At 44.4% G+C, this 23,754-nt stretch overlaps 2 protein-coding genes across 2 annotated transcripts; one reads left to right on the forward strand and one right to left on the reverse strand.

Annotated features, from left to right (window-relative positions):
* Positions 1-13,473: 13,473 nt before the first annotated feature.
* On the forward strand, positions 13,474-16,238 carry LOC135395562 (uncharacterized). The gene is made up of 4 exons (XM_064626697.1): positions 13,474-14,305; positions 14,565-14,718; positions 15,187-15,264; positions 15,335-16,238. The coding sequence occupies exons 1-4, from the start codon at positions 14,177-14,179 to the stop codon at positions 15,757-15,759; spliced, it is 786 nt and encodes a 261-aa protein (XP_064482767.1). The 5' UTR covers positions 13,474-14,176; the 3' UTR covers positions 15,760-16,238.
* Positions 16,239-16,403: 165 nt separating this feature from the next.
* LOC135395753 (uncharacterized) lies at positions 16,404-18,412 on the reverse strand. The gene is made up of 6 exons (XM_064626847.1): positions 18,205-18,412; positions 17,314-17,866; positions 17,060-17,159; positions 16,880-16,999; positions 16,603-16,790; positions 16,404-16,530 (listed from the first exon to the last, which is right to left on the reverse strand). Exons 1-6 carry the CDS (start codon positions 18,410-18,412, stop codon positions 16,404-16,406), a joined length of 1,296 nt encoding a protein of 431 aa, XP_064482917.1.
* Between the last annotated feature and the right edge of the window lie 5,342 nt (positions 18,413-23,754).

The following is a 23,754-nucleotide window of genomic DNA, read 5'->3' on the forward strand; positions in this document are numbered from 1 at the left end:
CACTTGGATTGTTTCCTGCGTCGTAGTGTGAATGTCACGGGATTAAGTATTGAACACTCCGATCATGAACGTACCTAAATCAGTGGTCCTGAGGCTCGTTCTGTTGCGCTAACGCAGCTGCGGCACGTACATCACCAGCGACTTGCAGAATAAGCGGATCCGTCGAATATGGGCCGTCATCAAACATGTATATTCGTCACGGGAGCTATCACTAAAGGCATTTGAACAGCACGATTCGCCACTTCCGCATTCCGAGTCCGCCATCTCCGTATGTGCCTTCGCCTTCGTCTCCCTGACCTTGCTCATGCAAGCTGCAAGCCGCGGGGACTCCTCTGGCTCGCCGCGTTCTTATTGGTCAGATTCCATGTGACGTTGCTAAAGATTCTCAGCAGGGAGTTCCGCTTGACGCCCGCTTCCGTCGTCTGCTGTAGCGCCGCTTACACACGAATTATGCAAAACGTATTCCGTCGATCGGAACGGGACTTTCGGAGTCATGGTCAGTGAAGGACGGGGAATCTCATTTCACTGTGGTTTCAGAATCGATCTGTGGTCGATGCGACTGTCCCTTTAACAAAAGTATATCCCCCCCCCCTGATAATTTTCAATATTTTGACGGTTACCCTTTTTGTAAACAGGAATTATTTGAGTATATTTTAAAGCATCAGGAAAGCAGCCCATTTTAAATATAAGATTGTAAAGGTAGGTGAGGACTGGGGCAACTATATGCTTTACAAGTTTAATGGGTTTGGAGCGAATGCTGTCATGACCAGGAGCTGTATCATTAGAGTCAGATATGACCCTCAGAATTTTGTCGTTGGAAGTAGGGCGTAAGAAAAATGAGTGATTACAACGTTGCAGGTGTACTAGTGAATTAACCACAGAGGATGAGGAAGAGTTTCTAGAAAAGTGAGAACTGAAGCTAAGTGCAATTTCGACGGGGCTGCACAGGCATGGTTGGCAAGGAACGATTCTTTGGGTAGAGAATTGTCCGTATTTTTTTCAAATGAGACTGTTAATAGCCTAAGTGTCCAGTTTTGTTTCGTGTTGCTTTTGTTTTCTTAAGTTTTTTGAAGAATAAATTCAGCTTGGCCAGTCGGAGCAGTGAAGTGAGGTAGTTAGCAAACTTGCGATAACGTAATCTTAACTCGAGATTGTGCGGGCTCAACTTGACCTTTCTAAAAAGACGTTCAGCATGCCAGACGTTCAGCATGCCAGACGTTCAGCACGTTAAGTTCAGCATGCCAGATAGACGTCAGATCGTCAAAGTGTTGGCAAAGGCTACGAACGTTTGAATGCAGCATAGTGGATATACCAGGTTCAAACGGAAGCAAATCATTAGGATAGTAACACTGACACTTAATGAGGCCGGACACCGTGCAGACAGAAGCAACGGCAAAGGTGACATATAAAATTAAGGAAGCAGCTTATCACATATTCGATAGATCATCAGGATCATTAATTCAGCTGAGGACTCATTCTCCTAAGCAAAAATTTTGCCATGGTTTACTCAGGCAAACTTCCAATTCGCTTCCTTTTTACGAGCAATTGTCGAGCAAGTTTCCTGAGCTCAGGGCACAAGTGCTCGTTAACGTGTACTGGTTGCTTATCAGGAAAACCGAGATCAGTGCAGGTTTCACCCCTGCCACACGGGCACGAAAAATGACATTAAGTGCGTAATGAGTTGTGCCGTGCAATACGGAGATATTTATACCCCTGTCAGACGGGTGCACTTATGGTCTTAACGGTTACGGCCGTAAGTGCATACTGCCATTAACTTCTTGCAAGACGGTCAGAAATACGGCCTTTGCGACAAAACTGAGACAGAAGGGCAACGGCTTTCCCGCATGACAGTTTACGGCATTCCATCGAAACTGCCCAAGCCTCGTCATCAGGCGCCATCAGCAGGATTTCGCACATTTAATTCAATTCGAAATAAAATGTTTTATACGCGACGTAATGTTCTGTCATCTTTTTTTTTTTTTCGTTTTTCTGATGCATTTTTGCACTTTGCCTCGCTTTTTATCTCGTCTTTTCAGGTGTTCAGTTCTTAGTGACGCCCTCGAACCACTGCACGTGGCATCGCACCGTGTCGTCTGCATCCAAAATGTCGGATGCCTATCCAAAGCACTTCAAAGCAAATGTAGTCTGCTGTTGTATTTTCAAAATTTTCAAAATACCAACGGAACGTTGTTTTTGTGTACTCTCAGTAAGAAAAAAACGTGACTTCACTACATTACATTCAACTTTCGCAGATGTGTTTATCGATGTGGACATCATCGGCAAAATGCCTTGACGGATACCGTCTGGCAGCTTCCCAGAGCTTAAGGCCGTATCTAACTTACGGCCATTTCTTAATGCCGTAACCTTAAAGGTCGTATATGTGCCCGTCTGACACAGGTATCAAATGCATTCGTCTGAATGACATTTTTCGCGTAATGAGATCGCCACAACGCATTGGCCATGAAATCGTGTACCCCATTGTCTGAGCATAAGAGCAAGTTAAAGCTTCCATAAAACCACTCTGTACTGCGCACCGCGCCATTATTTTATAAATTACACGAAAACAAGCATCTTCTTGGAAAAATGTCTGGCGTTGTTAACGATAACTTTTTGCATATTTGCTTTAGGCGCAGACTGCCACCTGACACAGGCAAGATGACAATAATTTTCCGACATAGTACAGACCATCGATTATGAAATAAAGCAAATTTTCTCACTTTTGTGGGTATTTTCAATCTCTTTGAATACGTTTACGCTCTTCAAGTATCGCGTCTGTTACGCGGCAAGTGGGAAGCCTGCATTGACATCAGCGTGTTTAATGTCATTCCAATCTGACGTGTAGCACGACTATATCGTAAGCAATGGCATTCGGGACCCGACCGACATTACACGCTAATGTAATTTTATACAGGGTGTCCACGCTAAGTGTGAACAGATTTTTTAAAAATATATTAACACTTTTTCCAAGATGAAATCAATTGCAATATAGCATATGCTGAAGGGCACTCCCTAGCAGGGCATTAGCAAAGTCCAAAGGCAATGTCTTAATTAACTTTCATTAATTAACTTTTTAATTATAAAAGCTACAAAGCTGTCCCAATGAGAACATCTGTTCTTTTCGGTCACCTGATATCGTAGCCGTTTTCAGAACAAAAATCCGTTCGATAGATCGCCCGCAAAAAAATCGTGAAGGAACGCAATTTTTTTCTTTATTTTGTTCCTTGCGCTTCTTAGAAGACGCGTATTTCCTTCATCGCCAACGGGAGAGGGGGAAGGAGCACAGTGCCGCCTCATGCGTCGAAGATGAGCTTTAACTTGCGGAAACAAAACAAAAACAAATGTATCGGGTGACTCTATCGGAACTGGCCTTATCTTGGGTTGCATTTTCTGTTTCCTTTTAATCTTTTTCCAGGACGCGAGAGGCGATAGTGTGCTCTTTCACCCTCTCACATTGGGGGTGAAAGAAAGACGCGTCTTCTAAGAAGCGCAATGAACAAAATAAAGAAAAAAATGTCGTTCCTTCACGAATTTTTTGTGGGCGATATATCGAACGGATTTTTGTTCTGAAAACGGCTACAATATCAGGTGATCGAAAGGAACAGATGTTCTCATTGGGACAACTTTGTAATTTTTATAATTAAAAAGTTAATTAATGAAGACATTGCCTTTGGACTTTGCTACTGCTCTGCTAGGGAGTGCCCTTTAGCATATGCTATATTGCAATTGATTTCATATTGGAAAGTGTTATATATATTTTTAAAAAATCTGTTGACACTTAGCGTGGACACCCTGTATATACGTAATGTAATTTTATAATAACGGGTATTAGACGCTTCTTTCTACATTTTTTCATTGTCTACATTCTACATTGTCTACGTTCTTCAATGTGTTCATTCTTTCTTCGAAGACTGCACTGCATTCTGACTATCCGCGGTATGGCCTACTTCGACGTAATATTCTTTTAAGAGCAGACGCCAGCCTTAATGAGTTTTCGTAATTAATTTAGTTAATTAATAAAAATGGGTCGGTACTTATTATTAGAAAGTTAAGGACGTAGGATTTACGGTTACTAAGGAGGCGTCATTACTGCATTGCATCAAGTGGAGACCTGATCGAGCACATACAAGTTTGTGAGTCGTGAGAACAAAGTTCTTATGAAGGTCTCTGTATCGGGGAACAAAGGTTGTTTATAGCCGTATGCTCGGAGCCAACGTCTACGTCAAATCACCACGAGACAGGGGTGGTTTTGGCTGTCGTCTTCTGGCTGTCTCTTCTCCGTTTTCACCGTTTTCCAGACAGCCTTACACCCAGAGCTTTTGCAGCCAACACAAGCCAGAGAGGAGGAAAGCGATACCAGGATGTCAGGGAGGAAGCACACGGCACGTGTGCTTTCATTCTCTCTGGCTTGGGCGGTAAACAGCTTTCAACGTGCTCCCTCGGCTAGACGACGCTGCACTTTCACTATGGCGGTGTCCACGAGAAAACAGTGTATAGGGTAGCGCGCCTGTCGGTTGGAGGAACGATACCAGCGCCTGTCGTTCTCCCCTAGCGTTGGAATGCTGAACGTTTGTCCCGCGTTCCTTCGCCGGTACTGCGCGCCCCTGGCTGAGGCGTTCCTGCCTATAGGCGCATTTCTTTTCTCGTGGATTATGTCTATCGTGTTAGACCCCTTCACACTCGACGGTTTTCGATCAGCGAATAAAATCATTGTTTGTTTTATTTATCTGCGATAGTCTAATACGATGAAAACTGGCACTTGTGTTCGTTTCCTGATGCGTCAGCCCAACGCCACCTACAGGGTTAGTCTAGCAAACGTTACACATTTCGATCGCATCGTAAAAATAGAAGATGGGGTTTAGCCAACCCCAAACTTCGCAGACTGGTAGCCATTTGTCTCAAGTTTTGTTGGAATTTTTTGTGAGCGCTATGGTCCTCTAGAAGAAAAATTAAAAATCAAGCAAAATCTCACTCTGTGCGTTTTCTATGGCCTATCTCACTCAAAAGCCGCCATTTTCTCCCGTGTGCGCCTCATTTTCATTTCTCCGCACACAGATGGCACCACCATACAGAACAGGAGAATTAGTGCATAACGCCAGAATCATGGTCAGAATAAGCATGTCACATGGTTGTAGGCAGCGCCGCTTGTGTGAGGTGATATGAATGTGAAGCAGAGACAAGGAAAAATGGCGGTGTTTGCGTGAGATAGGCCATTGAAAATGCATGAGGCGAGTTTTTGTCTGATTTTTAATTTTTTTTCTACATGACTAGGTCCCTACAAAAAATTTCAATAAAACTTGAGTTAAATGGCTATCAGTCTTCAAAGTTTGGGACACCCTGTCTTCTATTCCCTGTCTTCTATTTTTACTATGGGATCGAAATGTGTAACGTTTGCTAGACGAACCCTGTAGATCCTCTCCATGCTTCCCTCTCCCGCGCCGTGACATCACACAATTTCGTCTGGCTGCTTCGTCTGCTGCTGCCGGCGCCGCGAGATTTTACATTGCTGCCGCGGCCCACTGCGGGCGTGATTATTTTCTGACTGAATGAGTTTTTTAGCGTTCCCTTACGAAAATAAACGTCTCCTTTCAATTGACCGTCAAGTGACTAAAGTCAACGTATGCCAGTGAAATGTCAATTTACATTTCATCTATGGGTGATTGGTTCTTATCTCTTTCTTATTCATAATTGGCCGGTGTCTTTATATTGACTGGTGACTGACTATTTTCGACTGAGATTAGGCACTGTATTCACTGACTCTTATGTGTCTTTTTATGGACTGGTGATTGGCTATTTTCAATTGAGAATGGGTACTGTGCTTATTGACTCTGACTGTGTTACGCGGTGCCTGCGAAAGCTGCAGGTGCCCTGTGCCCCCTGAAACAACTGGTACGTCATCCCTGCTAACGCCAGGAGCCACAGTGTACAGGACGTCTTGTAGGGTTACTTGTACCCTCTAATACGCGAGACACATTGTGCCTCTCGAGTTCAATAACAGAAAAATTACCTCTAGGCTTCGCAAAAAAAGAAAAAGAAAAGAAGGAAATGCTCCAAGAACATCGAACATGAAACAAACTTTTATTGGCTTGCACATACCTTTAAGTTGCATCCAGTACATCATCGTTTTCCGAATGGAAAGCATACACGGTTCACTAATCCCAACAGACACACACGGAACACACGTTGCAGGGACACACAACCCATCCGATGTACCAGGCAGTCCTCCAAACGAATCCCCGGAACTTCGAACAGGCTGGCACTGCAAAGCTCTATCAAGATCATTCTTAGCGACGACAATGTTACAGTTCCTGAAAGGAGATGGCCGACGAACAATCGTCCAAGCAAGTGGCACCAGATCACGCTATGATGTGAGAAGCAGTTGCAATTTCGCACACGTATGTGTGACCGTTGAGACAGGAAACAACCTGTAAAGAAACCGAATGAATATCACGCTGGTATTGTTCCAACCTGAATGCTGGAATAGTACACCATTTTGTAACTCACGTCCTTGCAATCGACAGTCCCATGGTCACCTATAACGAAAGAATACAATTAATTTCGCTTGTAACGTACATCGTCGCTTCAGTGATGTAGCCGATCCTATCCTGCCGCCATTTGCAATGCGTCCACCGTCTGCAACAGAATGTACTTCGATGGTGAAACATGAGTAAAACGCAGGCGTCGTACGATGCATCACAGCTAGGTTGACTTACCTTAAGCAAACATTAAACCTGTACTTAAAAAGCAAGGTTGTCATCCTTCTCAAAGGCGAGGTTGCAGCGCAGACAACGCGCGAAAGCGGTACGAAATGCATTGCGGAAGAATACGCCATGCCATGTCACTCCTCACCGGCGGAGCGCGGAGCAACGTAGTACGCTCTAGAGTCACTAAATAAGCTGCGCTTCAGCGTATCGACACTGAGCCGCCATGTTGTTTCGGATGACCTCCAGCGCCATCCATTTAGCGCTCTTTGAAGTGTTGTCTTCTTCCACTGCTGAACTTCACCTTCATCTATTTCTACTGCCAAAATAGAGGTGGGACTGGAGGTCATCCGAAACAACATGGCGGCTCTTTTTGCCTCAGTGTCGATACTCTGTAGCGTAGCTTATTTAGTGACTGTAGTACGCTCCAACGAAGGCACACATATTCAGCCGGCACACGCATTATTAAACAAGCAAAAGAGTACACGGTTCAGGAGGCACACATGTTATTCAGTGGGTACAAATGCGTTTCATACCGACATGACAGCTTTGTACCTGCTGAAATTTGGCGATGGGGATCGCTGTGCTCGCTATTTGATAACCGTTACGGCTACGCTTTCTCTATGCAAGCATACAGATACAAACAATTGTGCTGGAAGACCAAAAAAGTGGACAAGTTTTGTTTCTTGGTACCAGATGTGCAGAAACTTGGGAAATTTTGAAAAGTAATGCAGAATCCAATTTGCTGCCAGTTGACTCATGGCAATTAAAATGCAGTCAATTCGTATTTGTCAATTGGCTTTTGATTGACTGAAGTCAATAAAAAGTAAAAGAACGTAGGAAGTCAATACTGTCAAAAAAAAAAAGGGAAGTCGATTGTCAGTTAAAAGTAAATTTTCATTTTTGTAAGGGTTGTAGCATGCTTGACCCACAAGCCTGGGTGCCATAGCAATTATGACACGGGTCCGAAATGGGGGAATTTTATTCATTAAGAAGCCTCAAGGACAAAAGTAATCATAAAAGCTGTCAACTGTGTCTATGAGATTGTCTTTTGTGTTCAACTACCACCGGACCTTGCCAATAAATTAAAGAATAAGGAGATGCACACATGTATTTATACATATTTACTTCAATGAAGTACAGCACAGTATACAAGGCCTTAGTTGTAAAAATTCAACATTTCTACATAGGTTTGCGAGCTTCATTTTAAGACAGAACCAATCATAAAAACATTATGCTATGTTGACCCCAAGACAGGGAAGGAAGTCGTAGTCCGCCTTAAGATCCCAAGGCCGACTCTTGATGGTGTGCCATGTATATGTTCACCGCCTGCCCCAGTTATTTGTCTACTGCAAGCACATTACAAGAGGCACCTGAGAAGAAAAAAAAAGCGAGCAGTGAGGCAAATGCTTTGCAACATCATGTGATGGAGTCAATGAAGACCCATGAATAAGGAAAGGAAAAGACGGGTGCATTATTTCACCAGCTGCTGAATGTTGTTCACTCACCTAAGTTCTCCACATTCTGGACAGCCGTCACAATTATAAAAAAAAGTATAATATTCATACATGTTGTAGGTGATTTCCCGCGGACCCAGTTATCAGTCAGAATGACATATTGATAGGCAGTTATGTGAAGACTAGCAAGACATGCCAGTTGCATGACGGTGAGAAAGTCAACGATATCACAACTTTCTCAAATCTATTGGCAAAAAATGGAAATCCAACTCCTTTTTTACATTGTTGACCCTGTTCACCTCCTAAAATGTACGTATCTGCAACAATTGGCTCAACCAAGGTGTTTCTTCTAACCAACCTTCAATGACATTTGCAATTAAATCAATGTTAAGGGAGCATTATTTAGTGTACTGTACTGACATTCAAGGCCCTCCACCCAGCAAAGATTGAGCAACAGAATGTGAAGCTGGCGTTTAAGATTTCCAGCCCTTTTGTAGCCTAAACACATACGTTTGTTGTTAATGATGTTCTCTGTGCATGAGTAATTCGACACGTTCTGCATGAGCAAAAGAGAACAATCAGAAATTCGTCTCCTAGAATAATGAGAACGGGACATTCAGCGTCATTGCTCAATACATTATGGAGGAAGAAGAAGATAGCAATAGGTGTGCGGATAATTTCGACCACCCAGGTGGTCCAAATTATCCGCAGTCCTACCATGCGGCACGTGCAACATGTCGCCACACTGCGCAGACAAACCTTACGTGTAACATCACGGTACCATTATTTCTGCACATATTCGGAAACTTTTGCTTCAACACTGTTGTATCTATCCGAAGAAGCAACTCCAGTTTGCCACGGAATAGACTTTATTCCTTCCGACACAGACGGCAAGCTAAAACCAAGTGTGCGGAATACATAAAAAGACACACCTACGCAGGCAGCGCCTGGTTTCCCCCGTACGTACACTAAAATCATCCAATGGGGAAAATGCCGCAGTCGCTAAACAAGGGCGCAGATATCAGTCAAGGTTGATCCCACATGCCCGAAACTAGATGAGATTGCTACACCACAACACGTCCCCCCTTTCAAAGATGATATAATGCTACACAATCACCAACCCCAAAAACAATAATAAACCACTCAAGTCAGGTGGCTTCAGAACAACCATAACGTTCCTGCGTTTTCCGGATTCGTGTACCACGCCTCAGCTGTGGTGATGCGTGTTCTGTGATTGCGTGAGGTATATTCGCCGGTACAACTACATCATCACTGTTTGGAGTAAAGATTGGACAATGATCTGACAGAGACTTAGGTGTTACCGTGTTACTTACGTTTGCCCTGAGGTTACCAAAATGTACAAAACGCGTTTGACCATTAAGATTTACAAGAAAAAAGACAGGGGATTTCACCCCTACAATCTTCCCGGGCTGCCACACTCTAAAAGCTGAGGGGGGGTAATGGCAGGATCGGCTAGCCATTGTTGGTCACAAATAAGTGGGCGTCGTCAAGACTTTAGCAAAAAAAAAAAAAAAAAAAAGAAAGACAACGGATGGAGGATGAAGGGTGGAGATGCGTAGAGGGTGCATGAGTTCGTCGGGGAGAGCAAAGAGTTAGAGGGGTCGTTGAGCAAGACCCGCCTCCTGCAGAAAGAGAACAATTTTTCCTTCTTTAGCGGAACGTTCGGCATAAGAACCACCGGGGTAGAGGTCTAGAGGATGTCCGCTAGCGTGTCAGAGCTGGAGTGAGGGGATGGGCTTCGCGCGCAGAATGTATGTTCGGCAGTCTCGCAAGACGTGCTCGACTGTTTCAGGTTGTTGACATTGACCACAGCAGGCGTCACCCTTAGAGCAGATCTTGAATGGTTGAGAGTTGGTGAACGCATATCCAGTACGTGGCCTATGGAGCATGGCCTGTAAACAAGGGCTGCAGCTCAGGTGTGCCGAGGTGAGGTTGTTAACTGCAGTTAACAACCTCATCACGCACTGTTCTGACGTATACTATCTCCTGTTTGGAAATGTTCACTGGTATGTTGCCTTTTCTTTCCTTTTTCTTTTTTTTTTTTTTTTGTCGGCACTTGCTTTGATGGCCTTTGATTTTTCTTTCATCGCAGCAGTCCGGTTTCAAGTAATCTAATCTGGTCCGCATTTTGTGCACCAAAAATAACTCACTCTGACTCTTGTTCGTAAATGTGTGCGGATGACGGTTACGATATCAAAATAAAAAAATGTCTACCTGATGCTAGTGAACGTTTACAATTATTTTCGCTGTCCGATAACGTGGCTTTGAGTAGAGCCTTTTTCAGAGTTTGAACTGCGCGTTCCGCAGAACCATTGGAAGCGCGATGATATGGCGGCGAGAGGGTGTGTTTTACACCATTAGTGCGCAAAACCTGTTCGAATCCGTGACATCTAAAATGGGGCCTGTTGTCTGTTACGATCCCACGAGGTAGACCGTAGGCTGCAAAAATAGAACGGATCTCCTCCACCGTTTTGTAGGCACTGGTACTGTCCATAATCCGCACCCCGAGCCATTTCGAGTGGGAATCAACCAGTACTAAAAAGTATCTCCCCTCTTTCTGCTCAAAATCCACGAAAACCCGTTCCTACGGTGCTGTACACCATGACCATGGCTGAAGTGGTTCTGCTGGTACTGATAGGCCTCACACTCTGACAGATGGTACAATTCCGCACTGTCGTTTCGACATGTTTATCAATGTCCGGCCACCACACTGTGGACCGCGCAAGCGCTTTCATCTTGATCATCCCTGGATGTTCTTCATGCAACAACTTAAGAACATGATTGCGTAACACTCTTGGTATTACAACTCGGTTTTTCCAGATTACACAGCCCATGTCAACTGACAATTCAAATTTCCTATCGAAAAAGGTTTTAGTTCCGGTAACACCTATTTTGGCCATCCCGATAATGTCAAACTCCGCACAGTTCTCAAACTGCAATCTTTGTCTGTCGATTTTTCCACCTCTGTAGCACTCATAGGAAGGTCACTAATCGGTGAAATATAGAAAATCTCTTCTACTCCTTCGTTTGTACTTGGTAAGGGGAGACGTGATAAGCCGTCTGCGTTTGCCAACGTGGATCCCCTTTGGTACACAATACGGTAGGGGAAGTTTGATACTAACCGCGACGCAACTGGAGTGCCTTCGAGGGTCAAAACAAAGGCTGATGATCTGTGACTCATGACCTGAAAAATATTTTTCAAACTTTTTGATCCCGAAAATGATGGCTATGGCCTCATTTTCCAAATGTGCGCAATTTATTTTACACGTGGTCAATGTGCGTGACGGCAATAGGTCTGTCATCACTATTCTTTACCTGTGACAAAACAGCTCCCATGCCGTGGGAAGAAACATCACATGTCAGCCTTATCTCATGTCTGGGATCAAAAAGCGCTAGCACTCGATTACTACACAACATCATTTCACATTTCTGAAATGCCTTCCGGTATTGCTCGCTCCATTTTTTCCTTACGCAGAAGGTTGTACAACGGTTCCAAAACGGATGCTAAGTTTGGTAAAAACCTTCCATAGAAGCAGACAAGGTCCACAAATGCCCCAACTTCAGTGACACAAGCGGGTTCGGGCGCGTTCATTATAGCTTCCACCTTCTTTGTTGCCGGCCGTAGCACCGATCCGTCTATAATGTGGCCTAAATATTCAACAAAAGGAACAATCCGGGGTACTTGGTATAGGTTAATGATGACGAATAGCAGCAAGAAGACAAGCACAGGGTAGAATTAGACCGGACAACTGCAGACTCTCAACTGAAGTTTAATCAAAGAACACAGCATCTTAAACGCTAACATATAGGTCACTGAGTATCACCTAAAAATGTACAGAGAGGAGTACAGAGTACAGTCTGCAGTTGTCCTGTCTACTTCTACCCTATCCTTGTCTTCTTGCTGCTAGTCGTCATCATGAACCTAAATGTCCAATTTCCGTTTGGAAAAAGTGGCATTTGTCAGCATTTACTTTTCTGCCATGATTTTCGCGCCTTTCTAGGACTTGGTTGACCCTAGAATATAATAGAAGTAGAAATTAAAAAAAAAAAATGGAAACGTAAGTCGCATTGGTGCGACCAGCTGTTCCATGACGCTTGATGTGTGAAAGCACTGAATGATTTAAAAGGTTACTGGGCCCTTTTCCTGGACCTAGTTGGCCCTTACGTAACACTGCAGTAGTTTCAACACAAATCACTACATCATCGATGTAACACGCACATCCTTTTACGCCTTCCAAAACCTGATCCATCACCGCCTGAAACACTGCGGGTGCAGTCGTTACGCCACAGGGCAGGCGTCTGAACCTAAAAAGCCCAAGATGCGTGTTTACAGTGGATAATTCTGGTGTGCTTTCGTCGAGCTCTAGCTGGTGATAAGCTGTTGACAGTGTGACACGGCAGGCTGTGAGTCAACCTACCTGACCGCGGGTCAGTTCACAGTGCCTACACTGGACGCGGACGCCAGAGCCCTGAGGGTAGTTCGGAAGTTAACATGAGACAAGGTCAAACAAGGTTGTAAGCAGAAACTTTACTGTGAGCATAGGTCGAGAACCTGGGCCTGTCGCTTGTACTGGGACAACCTCGCACGCAGACCCAGCAGAAGTAACTCTCGGCGCGGACAAGGCAACGCCAGCATCCAAGCAATAATCCGAGGCAGACGCAGGAATCTCGTAGGCAGACCGGCAGCCGGAACCAAGCACCCGGGAACAGATATGAGTCAGAACCATGAGCCGGGCGGTAGAACTCGAAGCGGATGCAGACGGTCAGCCCGAAGTCTTTTTCCTCGCAGAGCCCAATCGCCCGAAGCCGATGCAGACGGTCAGCCCGAAATCTTTCCTCGCAGAACCAAATCGCCCATGCACTTCTGTCCGCGCCCCTTAAGTCCCACACTCTGCACGTTTTTCCCCCGAGCTTCTTCTTTGCCCACACAGAAAATCCGAAAACACCCTCCTAAGCGTAAATGACATGTTCCAGGGCGCACTCTTTTTTTACACCTCTCAAATGAGAGTGTTTGTGTACACTTTTTTCAAATTGTGTTTTCTACGAGAAACACCTTTTCTAAATGGTGTATTCTGCAATAAACACCATTTCAAATGGTGTATAGTGCTAAAGACGCCTTCTTTTTGCACCCATTTGTATCAGTGTTTTAACAGGAATACACCAATCCACATGGTGCCCCTGGCCAGAATGGCACGTGCAGCATGCTTGCATGGCGTGTCCGTTTGCTGCAATAAAGCAAAAATTTCCACGTGAAGACCGTGCAAACTTGAAACTTGTCGAACAATAGATGCGTTTACATGAAGGTTGTAGAAGGCGACTTAGCCACAGAAGGCGACATACGGCTTGCATGTAAACGGTTGCAAGACGACTTAAATAAGCCGTCGATTGAACGTCGCTCAATCGACAACATAGCGTAGTTTAGGCGACAGCTGTCGACTGCCATCTGCCATGTAAACCGGCAAAGACGACTTTGCAAGTCGTATCCGCTACGTCACTTCCTCTCCGCGAGTCACGTCCCTTTCGCAAGAAGCAACATGGCGGAAACGGGAGCTCCTCGCAACCAGCAAAGGTGCATTTGGAATGAAGAGAGCACATCCTTCATGCTGTGTATCATCCTGGAAATGAATATTGCATCACAGATTGACTCCAAACGCCAGAGAAACAAAGAAATATTCCAAAACGTCGAACAACGAATGAAAGAAATAGGGCACGATTCGTTCACCTGGACGCAGATCAGAGCTCACTGGAAGAACCTTAAGCAGAAATATAACGAGGTAAGCGTTGTCATATTGTGACAATATTATCGCGATGGTTTAGCATGTGACAGGACAAAAAACTTGGACGGTATCGCGTAATTAATGTGTCGGGTTCCTTTAGTGTATTCGTATTGCTTACCATGTCCAGATTCCTGGCATCGATATGTTAATCGTAGGTTTTAGGTGCGTCTATGTTTGCTTGTTATAAAAAAAAGTAACATGTAATGTGATTTCAAAATTCAGAATGGGTTCTGTTCAGATGCAGTCCATTCCTGTGTTTCTAAAAACTCACTGGAGCTTGCTGCAAATCTCTTCCAAAAATAACCCGGCCTGCGGATTGATAATCCCGGCCTGCAGCTGTGAAACATGGTGGGTAAGTTTAGTTCGTGGTGTCGATCAGTACGAAGCGTATCATGCTAACGCTTTGATCATGTTAAACGCTCCAGAAGAATTCATCCATGCACGAAAAAAAAAAAAAAACGCAAGCTATTTTTGTGTGTAGATGTTCTTGGTATGCACGCACTCATGCATGTCTTTTATATCATCGTGTGTCCTTCTTACTGACATTTGTGGTTATTCTGTGGTCAACAGCGCACTGTATATGTTGTAACAGTTCTTGTATTCCTCCTGAGGAAAAACTGCAACAGAGCAGAAGTGGGCAGGCTCCTTCAACATGGAAGTGGTTTTCGAAGATGGATGCAATTCTGCATGCGAGACCAAGGTCCACGGCATTCGAGTGCGGTGTTGACAGTGCCATGATTTCTGCAAGTGATGACGAAAATGGAGGTGTGTGCATTCAGTTCGGTGGTACTTGATCTCCACCTATATCAAATGCTTCACAAGCTGTTTCCCATTGACTGCAGTATTTGACACAGTACATAGAGTTTTCAAGATGCTTTTTATCCAAACACGTTACAGCTCCGCAGGTTTAGTGAAACAAAATACATCAAAGAAAAAATTATGCCTGCCTATCTACACAGCTTGAAAAGAAAAACTGAGGCGAATATACTAGGTGAACATAGATTTCGCTCGCATTGGCATTCCAGCTATCAAGAACAATAATAATGGCGTTATAGCACAAATAGTATGAGTATAAAAGAAAGTACAAAATGGTGCATAGGTTGTTATATTTTAAACATTTTCAAACACTCAGTTTTGTCCAACATGAAACATGTGCTTAGTAAGGGAGTGAGTTCCTTGTTTGTAGCTTCCACAGGCTTTTGCTGAAGCTGATGATTCAAAATTTCCTTGTAGCTCCTGCTGCCAGTGAGGTTGAACTTGATAGCCAAAGCAATAGCCGTGAAGATGACATCCCTTCGCCTGATCCTGAGGGTAAGGTGCCTGTTTAGCAAGAAATAATGGGAGAATAGTGAAGGGGAACTGTCGTTCTAATTTTGCACAGAACATGAGCAAATGCACCACCAAAGGAAGCGAAAGAGACGAGATGCTCGCCTTGAGGACCTGGAGAAACTACTACAGCAATCAGCAGAAAGGGGAGAGAAAGCAGCTGCACAAAGGGCTGAAATGGCACACGAACGACAAGTCGTACTCCTCCAAGAGGAACGTGATCACTTTAGGCAGGTCATGGCAGACCTCAATGGAGAGTTTATTCAAAACTGCCAGCAGATGATAACAGCATTTCATCATCAACAGTTATCGTTACTACAAATGTATATGAACTCGACGCAAGACACACAGCAAGGTGCAAGTGTTGCTGCAACATTACCACGATCACCTCTATTCCCACAGTTCCCATCAAATGCACAGTTTGCACCACCATCATCATATGCTCCCCAAACAGAGCGGCAGCCAAGAGGATTCCCATGACTGGGCTTCTGGTTTTAGGATTGCGCTGCTAAAGTAATTGTGCTGGTGGAGCGACATGGTCATTTTGTTTACCCAGCCCAATGTTTTGAAACGCCCTGTGTGCAGTCATAATGCATCACAGTGTCTGTGATATTAAGCACCTACATATACTCACTTGCACTTCATTTAGCCAACATTAGTCACTGCAAATATTTATCATTATTTTTATTTATGTTATTCAATCTTTTGTTCCCCTGTACCTTCCAATGCTTTCGCACTTTCATAGTGGTGTAGAGCACCACTGGAGCGCCTCGGTTGTTAAAATCTTCTAAAATATGATATTTGTTTGCTTTTAGGCGCACTGGTGGATATGTTTATGAAAAATGTATTTGCTAAATATACTGAATGCCCAAAATGATGCACGGGTTGTGTGTTCATTTTTTCATAATCGCAGTGCATTGTGACCATTCCTAGTCCTGCATTCGATCAACTAACCAATTACTGCGTACTCCACCTGTTTAACCCATGAAGAAGGACGGTGTCTCGAGGGGAACGGGGAATGTGGTTCACTCAGTGTTGGACGTGTAGGCAGAGGTGGTTGTTTTACACAATTAAGGATATAACATTTTCTCTTGCAATCACAAACATACTTACAGGGATTACAATCAGTGTGCACGCCTTGCAGCAACGTATGAACATAATACGTTCCGGATACATTCATCCCTGGAACCCACTTGAGCTTGCCTCGTTGGTTGTGGGAACATTTGTTGAGAAGTGTTATCTGTTGCCCACCTGTTGTGGACACGTGCATGTGCATGTAACTCCTATGGGGGATGTTGTCAATAATCGGGCAGCCTTGCTCACCTTGGGTTAATTCTTTCGTTGTTTTCCTCACAGAAGTTGTGCAACATGCACGCTGTAGCAACAAGAGTTGGGACAAACTTGTAGCACACATCAGTGCGTTTGAGGAGGATGCGCCAGCGGCTCTTGAGCCGACCAAATGCATGTTCGACGACAACCCTCCCGGAGCTGAGGCATTCATTGAAGTAAACCTGTCCAAATAAGGACAAAAAATGAGTGCCCAAGAAACAGAGGAAATACTCCAACATGGGCAAATTTCAATCGGTGTACATACTCTTACCTGCTCTTGTGTAATTCTACTGTTATGTATGAATGGTTTTATAAGCCATGGCAGCAGAGGATACGCAGGGTCTCCAAGTATTAGAAAAGGTACCGGCGTCCCATTAATCACAATATTGCCCTGTGAAACGAAGGGGTGCGGTTTCAGTGAATACACATTTATGCATAACTGGCTAAGTACCTGAGGTATCAGTTCATGGGCATTGTTGTACAACTTTGAAGCCTTAAGTGCTGAAGCGTCATGAGAGGAACCAGGCAGGATGCAGCTGATGTTGCGAAATCTGGTGACAGGATAATTACATTTTTTGTTAACATAACATCCCGTAACAACCATACTATTTGATGGCTATGAATGAGGTTCCACATCAGCTTCACATTTTCTAGCAAGGAATATAAAAAGAGTACGGAATACCATAAAATTAAGACAATACACACCGCATTGCGTCATCTACAACAGCTTGTAGTACTATCGATGTCCATCCCTTTCGATTCACATAATCCCTGTATCCGGCAGATGGTGGGAGAATAGGAATATGTGTGCCGTCAATGCTGCCTATAACCTGAGGTATTCCACACTTTTCCAAGAAACGTTGCGCTATGAGTTTTGCTTCATCACATTTTGGCATAGTGATCAACTGGCTTAGGAAATGTTTTGTCATCGTATTACAGAACCGATAGAGGCAGTTGTGGACTGTTGATTTGTGCACTCCAAAGAGAGAAGCAGGGCACCGTGATTCCCCACAACTTGCGATCTTGTATACAGCAATTGCTACTCGTTTGTCTACAGGTACTGGTGTTCGGACACAGTTATCTGCTGGGGACATGTGTGGCCGCACAAGTGACACTAGCTTTACAAATGTCCTGCGTGACATCCTGAAGTTCTCTGTCCAGTCCGAAGGGTCGCCATTCAATACCATGTTCTCCCACCAGGAGTCGGACCTTTGACGCATCCATATCCGACGCTCTGTGTGACCTGTAGCCTGCAAGCCTGTGAAAGAGGCAGCTAGTTAGTAAACGTGTAAGAGCGACTCTAAGCATATAGTTAATGTAGTGTAAGTTAGTAATTTTTCTATATTCACATATTCGGATCCACTGAGCTAGCGTGCTTATTAAGGCGTGCGTTCATGTATCCCTCCTTGCTGCATGTACCATACAATTGGATCTTCCACTACATTACGAACGGTACACAACACATGTATGCAAAAGAGCTATCTTTGTACACTACATTTTTAAGTTCCCTACACTGGAATATGCCTCTAAAAATAGATTACAAACGCGCACAAAAGTTGACAGATGCATTCAAGTGAGAAAGGTTTACATTCGTACCGTGCATTAGCGCCCACTCCGCAACTGTCCACCCAGGTGTTGCCAATAGCTGCTCCTCTTCGCACATGATTATACGAAGCTGAGCTTCAGTGTGATGCTGAAGCGCGACCATCACCGTGGCAGCATATCTCGTGTGCAGTAGAAGCATAAGCGCGAAGAAAAACCTCTCTTGATTCATCAGGAGCATGACAAAAACGTACCACTCCATGGTGAACACGTGAACGCCGGTGTCGTGGTTTCAGTCGTTTCAGCTTTCGCTTCTCTAGTTAGTTGTTGCCAGACTCTCCAGAGTTATCAAAACAAACCGCTTCGGTTGTGCGTAATAATACAACACATGTTATCAGTGAGATATTCGAAAGTCGAAAATAATTTGCACACAATTAGCATATGATGAAAGCACATATTTCACTGTTCTATAACTTTTTAACATTTCACCGTCGAATGTTTTGCAGTCGGACTTGAAGAGGGCGCTACTATCGGATAAGTCGCTCTTAAGACGCTTGGCGTGTGGGATTTTTCCAGTCGCCCTAGCTTCCCACATGTAAACGTGTACAAGTCGACTGCGCGAGAAAAGTCGACTAACACGTTTAGTCGATCTATGTGTCCATGTAAACGCAACTAATGTGTTACAGTTCCAGATAAATATTTATTGGCAAGAAACTCTGAGACTTACTGCCATATGCAGGAAAAGGACCAGAATCCCAACAGTGAAAATTGTTTAGGATATATATAGCTACATGAAACAAACAAACATTCGCAGCATAGCTGGTATAAGCATATCCAGACACAGCAAATGTCCACTTCAACAGCCAGACTTTAACAGACTTCTTTTCGAAATAAACGTTAGGCGAATCTCGTTTTACCCGCGATGGATATGGCTACGTCTCCTTGAATTTTTGTTAATTCAAGCTTCGATTGTTTCGGACTTCTTTAGAGTCCCCATGAAATTCGAATTAACGAGCTTTTACTGCACGCTAATAACATCACGGAGCCCTCTTTCATGGCGTGTCATTCCGTTTTTTATTATGTTTTGAAACCAACATTGTGTATCACATTTTTGCTCACATACTTTCTATAGTAAATATAATGTGCATTAGAAAGCATTAAGTATATAGTATAAACCACGCTGAACTGATGTCTGTCTGTCGTCAGAGCGTGTCTTCAGTGAACAATTCAGACAGCCAAATGGTGTAAAGCGCACGCCAAACGAAACCGAAACATGCACGATCAGGCTGCGCTATGCACTACACTTTCTCATAAGAAAAGCACGTGCGAAGTACTAGTCAAAGTGCCTCACTTCTTTGGGGGGCAGGCGTTCCTAGGCGAACTCATCTTGGTTGTCCTTTAAGCCAGGTCGAGTTTATAAAGTTTTGCTTTGCTCCAGTTGAGCGAAATTTCGGACCGGAACTTCGAAGACCCAGCATGCGTAGCGCCACTTCTCAACTTCAAAACTACCCATTGAGTGACAGTGAGTCAACTTTTTGACGTGAAAACGTCTGTAAGTTCGGTTTGGTAGCCAGGTCAAAATTTACCCAGGTGAAAAAATAAAGTGGAATCCCAAGTGGGAACCACTTGGTCAGCAAAGTGGTTCGAAATAGAACCATTTTCTGGCTAAATTGTGTTCACTCCGAAGTCAAAATGGGTTTGGCCAGAGCCTTGTGGGTTAAACTGGAACCACTTTGAAAGTCAAAGTGGGTTAGACAGGATCAGCTTGGGGTACCACATGAGGAACAGTAAACACGGAAAGAGAGGCAATCCAATCCAATCCATGTCTTCGTATCATCAAGGGCCCGAAACTCGCGAGTTCCTTTGCGGGATAAAGTGAGGCGCTTCATGCGTTTCACGTCATCGGACGTCAGAAAACGTCATAAATTGAACGTTATGGAGACATTCGGTGGCTAGTGCTTACTGATTCGTTCCCATGAGGATGAATTCGTTTTCTGAGCGACGATTGGCCGTTTTCAAATTTGTTCGCGAGCGCTCAAACAGGCGCGGCGGCTGTGCCGGCTGGGACCGGCGTACACGGAGTCGCCGGCGTCCGTCTCGGACGGCTCCTGTTGTGTAGCGGTTGGGTTGCTCTATAAGTTCTGATTTTCCCTGTTTAAAAACGCAAGCTGTATCATGTGAGTGTCCTCGAACAGTCACAGCTGCCAGGGAAGATGCCTGCGCAATATTTCTGCTCTGCTTCTTGGTGTAGAAACGATTCGAGAGTCCGAACGCCTCGTACCCAATACCAGGTCAACGACTGTCGACAGGTAAGTTATTTTGTTATTGCTTATTGCCTTACAAAACCGCATTCACTTCATGTATTGTGAATAAGTAGCTCAACAGTCACTGCAAATCGGGACCGGAATGCGCTGTGACCGAGACAGACAGCGTAGCTTTGCAGTTACGATGGTCTACTATAATTATTTTCGTGAAACAATATCATCTTCATGTTATGATTAAGTACCCGCTCACGTCGTACTGTTTAAAGGTATAACGCTACTGTAAGTCTGATTCTCGGTGATTTCGCTCGACAAGTTTCTTCCGACGTTGACTTAGCAGCTGTTGTGTACGTAGCTCCAAGGCCAAATTTGTCAGGCTATTCGGCCTGAATATATCATTGTGAAGTAGCGCAATAAAATATATTTTTTGTACTAAGGCCGCTCATCACACCCCATGGCTGCGAGCTTCTCACAACCCTACCATAATCGTTCTTATTTCCCGCATTCAATAGCACCTTTATTCTTTCTGTTTACATTGCAACTTTCACACGCAGAGCTGTATATCTGATACTAATTTTCATCTTGCAGCCACAGAGCTCCAATCCCCAGAGGCAGTCCGACATCGTCAGGCTTCTTCAAGCAAATTCCAGAGCAATATTAATGTCATGTTGTTTTCGTTACCGCAGACATGGTGTGTACCTCTTGATTGCATAACCGTATGTCGCACAATAAACTACTTAATGTGGCAAAAACATCTCCGTCGTTTTCCTGTAACTCCCACTCCATTCGGACACGTGGAACGTGAACCAAAAAATAGTGAAAGGAAGAAAAATGGAACAACAAAATAATGCTGGAAGCAGAGCAGAGAGGAGGAAAATATAAGAGAGAAAAGGGCGACACGTCATTTACGTCATTGGTGACATAATCAAAAAAAAAAAAGAAAAAAGGTGGCTAGTCCTCAGTCATTGGTCACGCTCCAGCGGTCGCGTGAGTTCTCCGCTACAATAGATTTCTCCTACAGCTTCGCGCCCCTGGTAACGGGAACCGGAAAAAATGTTCCCGGAAAAAATGTCCCCGGAAGAAATGTCCCCGGAAAAAATGTTCCTGGAAGAAATGTCCCCTGGAAAAATGTCCCCCGGAAAAAATGTCCCCTCGAGAAACATCGACTTTTGGTACGCGTGGAATTTTTGCGAAATCCCCGGTTGCGATATTGCAGGTCTTGAAGTCCTCGGGCTAAAAATAAATACTAAAATTCCTAACCACTTACTAAGCGTTTTTACTTGGAAAGCTCGACCTACTTTCACTTACGATTTCTCGTAGCGAATACACTACAATCAATTGTCACGTTCGTTGATACAACGTGCACACTTGGCTGGGATATTCTTATTTTGTTTCTTTCTTCTTATACTAAGACGCATATCCTGCGTGACGTCGTACTGACTGATGTGCAATCAGAACGCCCGGATTTTGAGACTAGATTTTAGGCCTGATGACACAGCTATCCTTTCAGGTTTGAGGGAATCAACGTCTCCCTAGTATTTTTCTTCATCAACATCAACATCAACGTACAAGCGGGACGTACTTTTTTCTGTACCAGCTCGCGTGGAGTAGCGGTTTGGATGATCGCCTTTCACGTCGAGACTGGGAGGTGACACGGGTTCGAATCCTGTCACCAGGTGTGCTCTCTGAGGTTTTCCCTGGGTTTTCCGTCGGACTTTCCTGACGAATATCGGCACACTTATCCCTAAAGTCGGCCCAGGACGCATACTAACCCCCTGTCACCCTCCTTCCTGCTGTCCTCTGTCCACGCCTGTAAACCGCGTACAGCAACAGTTGCTTCGCGGCGCTAACACGGAAAAACATTTTTTCTGCTAATTAGCACAAATGTGAAGTGTCACACAAAGTAGTACGCCGTCCAGTTTCAACAAATCGGGAGAGAAGATGCATGTCATTCGGAATGGCCAGGAGCATGTCAAGTTCTGTTTAAGAAGTGCGCAGATCGACGTGCAGGGTAATGTGTAAAAAGGAAAATAAAATACGTGGGGCAAAGCAACAAAATTTACAGGCAAAAATGTATGTCAATATGTCTGGCGGTGTCACATCTCGGGAGCCCCATGACTGTACAGGCCGCTTTGTTGCAAGACACAACGAAGTAAATTCACCAAAACTGACCCACAGCGACTACATAGGCAAAGAAATGCTATGTGTGAGTCATTTTAAAATGGAATTGAATACGAATAAATTAAGCGACTCGTTTAATAACCGTAATTGGATACATATACAACATACATTGGAATACAAACATGTACGGTATATGTATGCCTAAGTATAGCGCTTACTCTTTTTTCCCTACATGTGCCGGGGGGGGGGTATATGTTTATTCACATAAAAAGGAGATGCCGGCCTTGCATGTGCAGCTTCGGGACTATTCAAATATATTCGGTTTAGTAGAAGCATCAATTCGATTTGGAACTCGAACGTTGAATTCCATATCTGATTCGGAAATCGAATAGTATATACGATTACTCGCTTTGGTGCTCAAAAATACAAACGTTCACACCGTCCTAGTAAATATTCAACGTCCGAAGTCAACCAGTCCACGCCTACCAAAAGTGAATTTTCCTCAGGGGACATTTTTTCCGGGGACATTTCTTCCAGGGAACATTTTTTCCGGGAACAATTTTTCCGGGGCATTTTTTCCGGGGACATTTTTTCCGGGGACGTTTCTTCCTGGACCCCCTGGTAACATTTGAACGATTTCAAGTTTGCGTCGGTTGCATAGAGCAATACAATGGAGCTACTGAACCTGTCCAGTATTGTATTCCAAGTTCCGCGTGCTTCAGGCGCACAGCTCTCCCCCAGTTCCCCCACAGCTCTTGCAAACTCTGTATCAAAATGCGTGTTACTGCGCACGGAGCAATCCGAGCCTCTCTATTGGTCGAACGCCACAAACGTGTCCGAATTGGTTGCCGGAATTTAAAAACGGCACTTCGCGCTTCCTCGCCTGTGTGCTGCGTACTCCCTCGGCGGTTTGAAATTTGAACGATGGACGCCAGGTTGGCGGCATTGGCGGTGTCTTTCGTTAGGAGGCAGGTGCGTTCGCCGTCTTATCCGTGTATTATGGTGTATTTGATCGTGTAGTCCTGTTTCTCGACACAAGCATCGGTCTACGAACAGCCAATCGGATTTCAAACTGAACTGTTGTCGTGAATTCTGGCTCGATGAACATGTTCGAGCGCAGTCAGATCTGCATAGCGGTGACAAGAAAATAGGATTCATGAAGCAGCAGTATTTTATGTTTGACGTGTAGCAGGCAAGAACATGATGATCAAGAGATTGTGCG

This window comes from Ornithodoros turicata, chromosome 5, assembly GCF_037126465.1.
Source record: "Ornithodoros turicata isolate Travis chromosome 5, ASM3712646v1, whole genome shotgun sequence".
In the NCBI taxonomy this organism is placed as follows: domain Eukaryota; kingdom Metazoa; phylum Arthropoda; class Arachnida; order Ixodida; family Argasidae; genus Ornithodoros; species Ornithodoros turicata.

Coding starts and splice junctions, on each gene's coding strand:
- LOC135395562 (XM_064626697.1), top strand. CDS start 14,177: ATGGGTTCTGTTCAGATGCAGTCCATTCCTGTGTTTCTAAAAACTCAC. Junction 14,719..15,186: donor AAGTGATGACGAAAATGGAG/GTGTGTGCATTC, acceptor ATTTCCTTGTAG/CTCCTGCTGCCAGTGAGGTT. Junction 15,265..15,334: donor CCCTTCGCCTGATCCTGAGG/GTAAGGTGCCTG, acceptor AATTTTGCACAG/AACATGAGCAAATGCACCAC.
- LOC135395753 (XM_064626847.1), bottom strand. CDS start 18,412: ATGGAGTGGTACGTTTTTGTCATGCTCCTGATGAATCAAGAGAGGTTT. Junction 17,000..17,059: donor CCCATGAACTGATACCTCAG/GTACTTAGCCAG, acceptor TTCGTTTCACAG/GGCAATATTGTGATTAATGG. Junction 16,531..16,602: donor AACGAAAGAATTAACCCAAG/GTGAGCAAGGCT, acceptor TGTCCACAACAG/GTGGGCAACAGATAACACTT.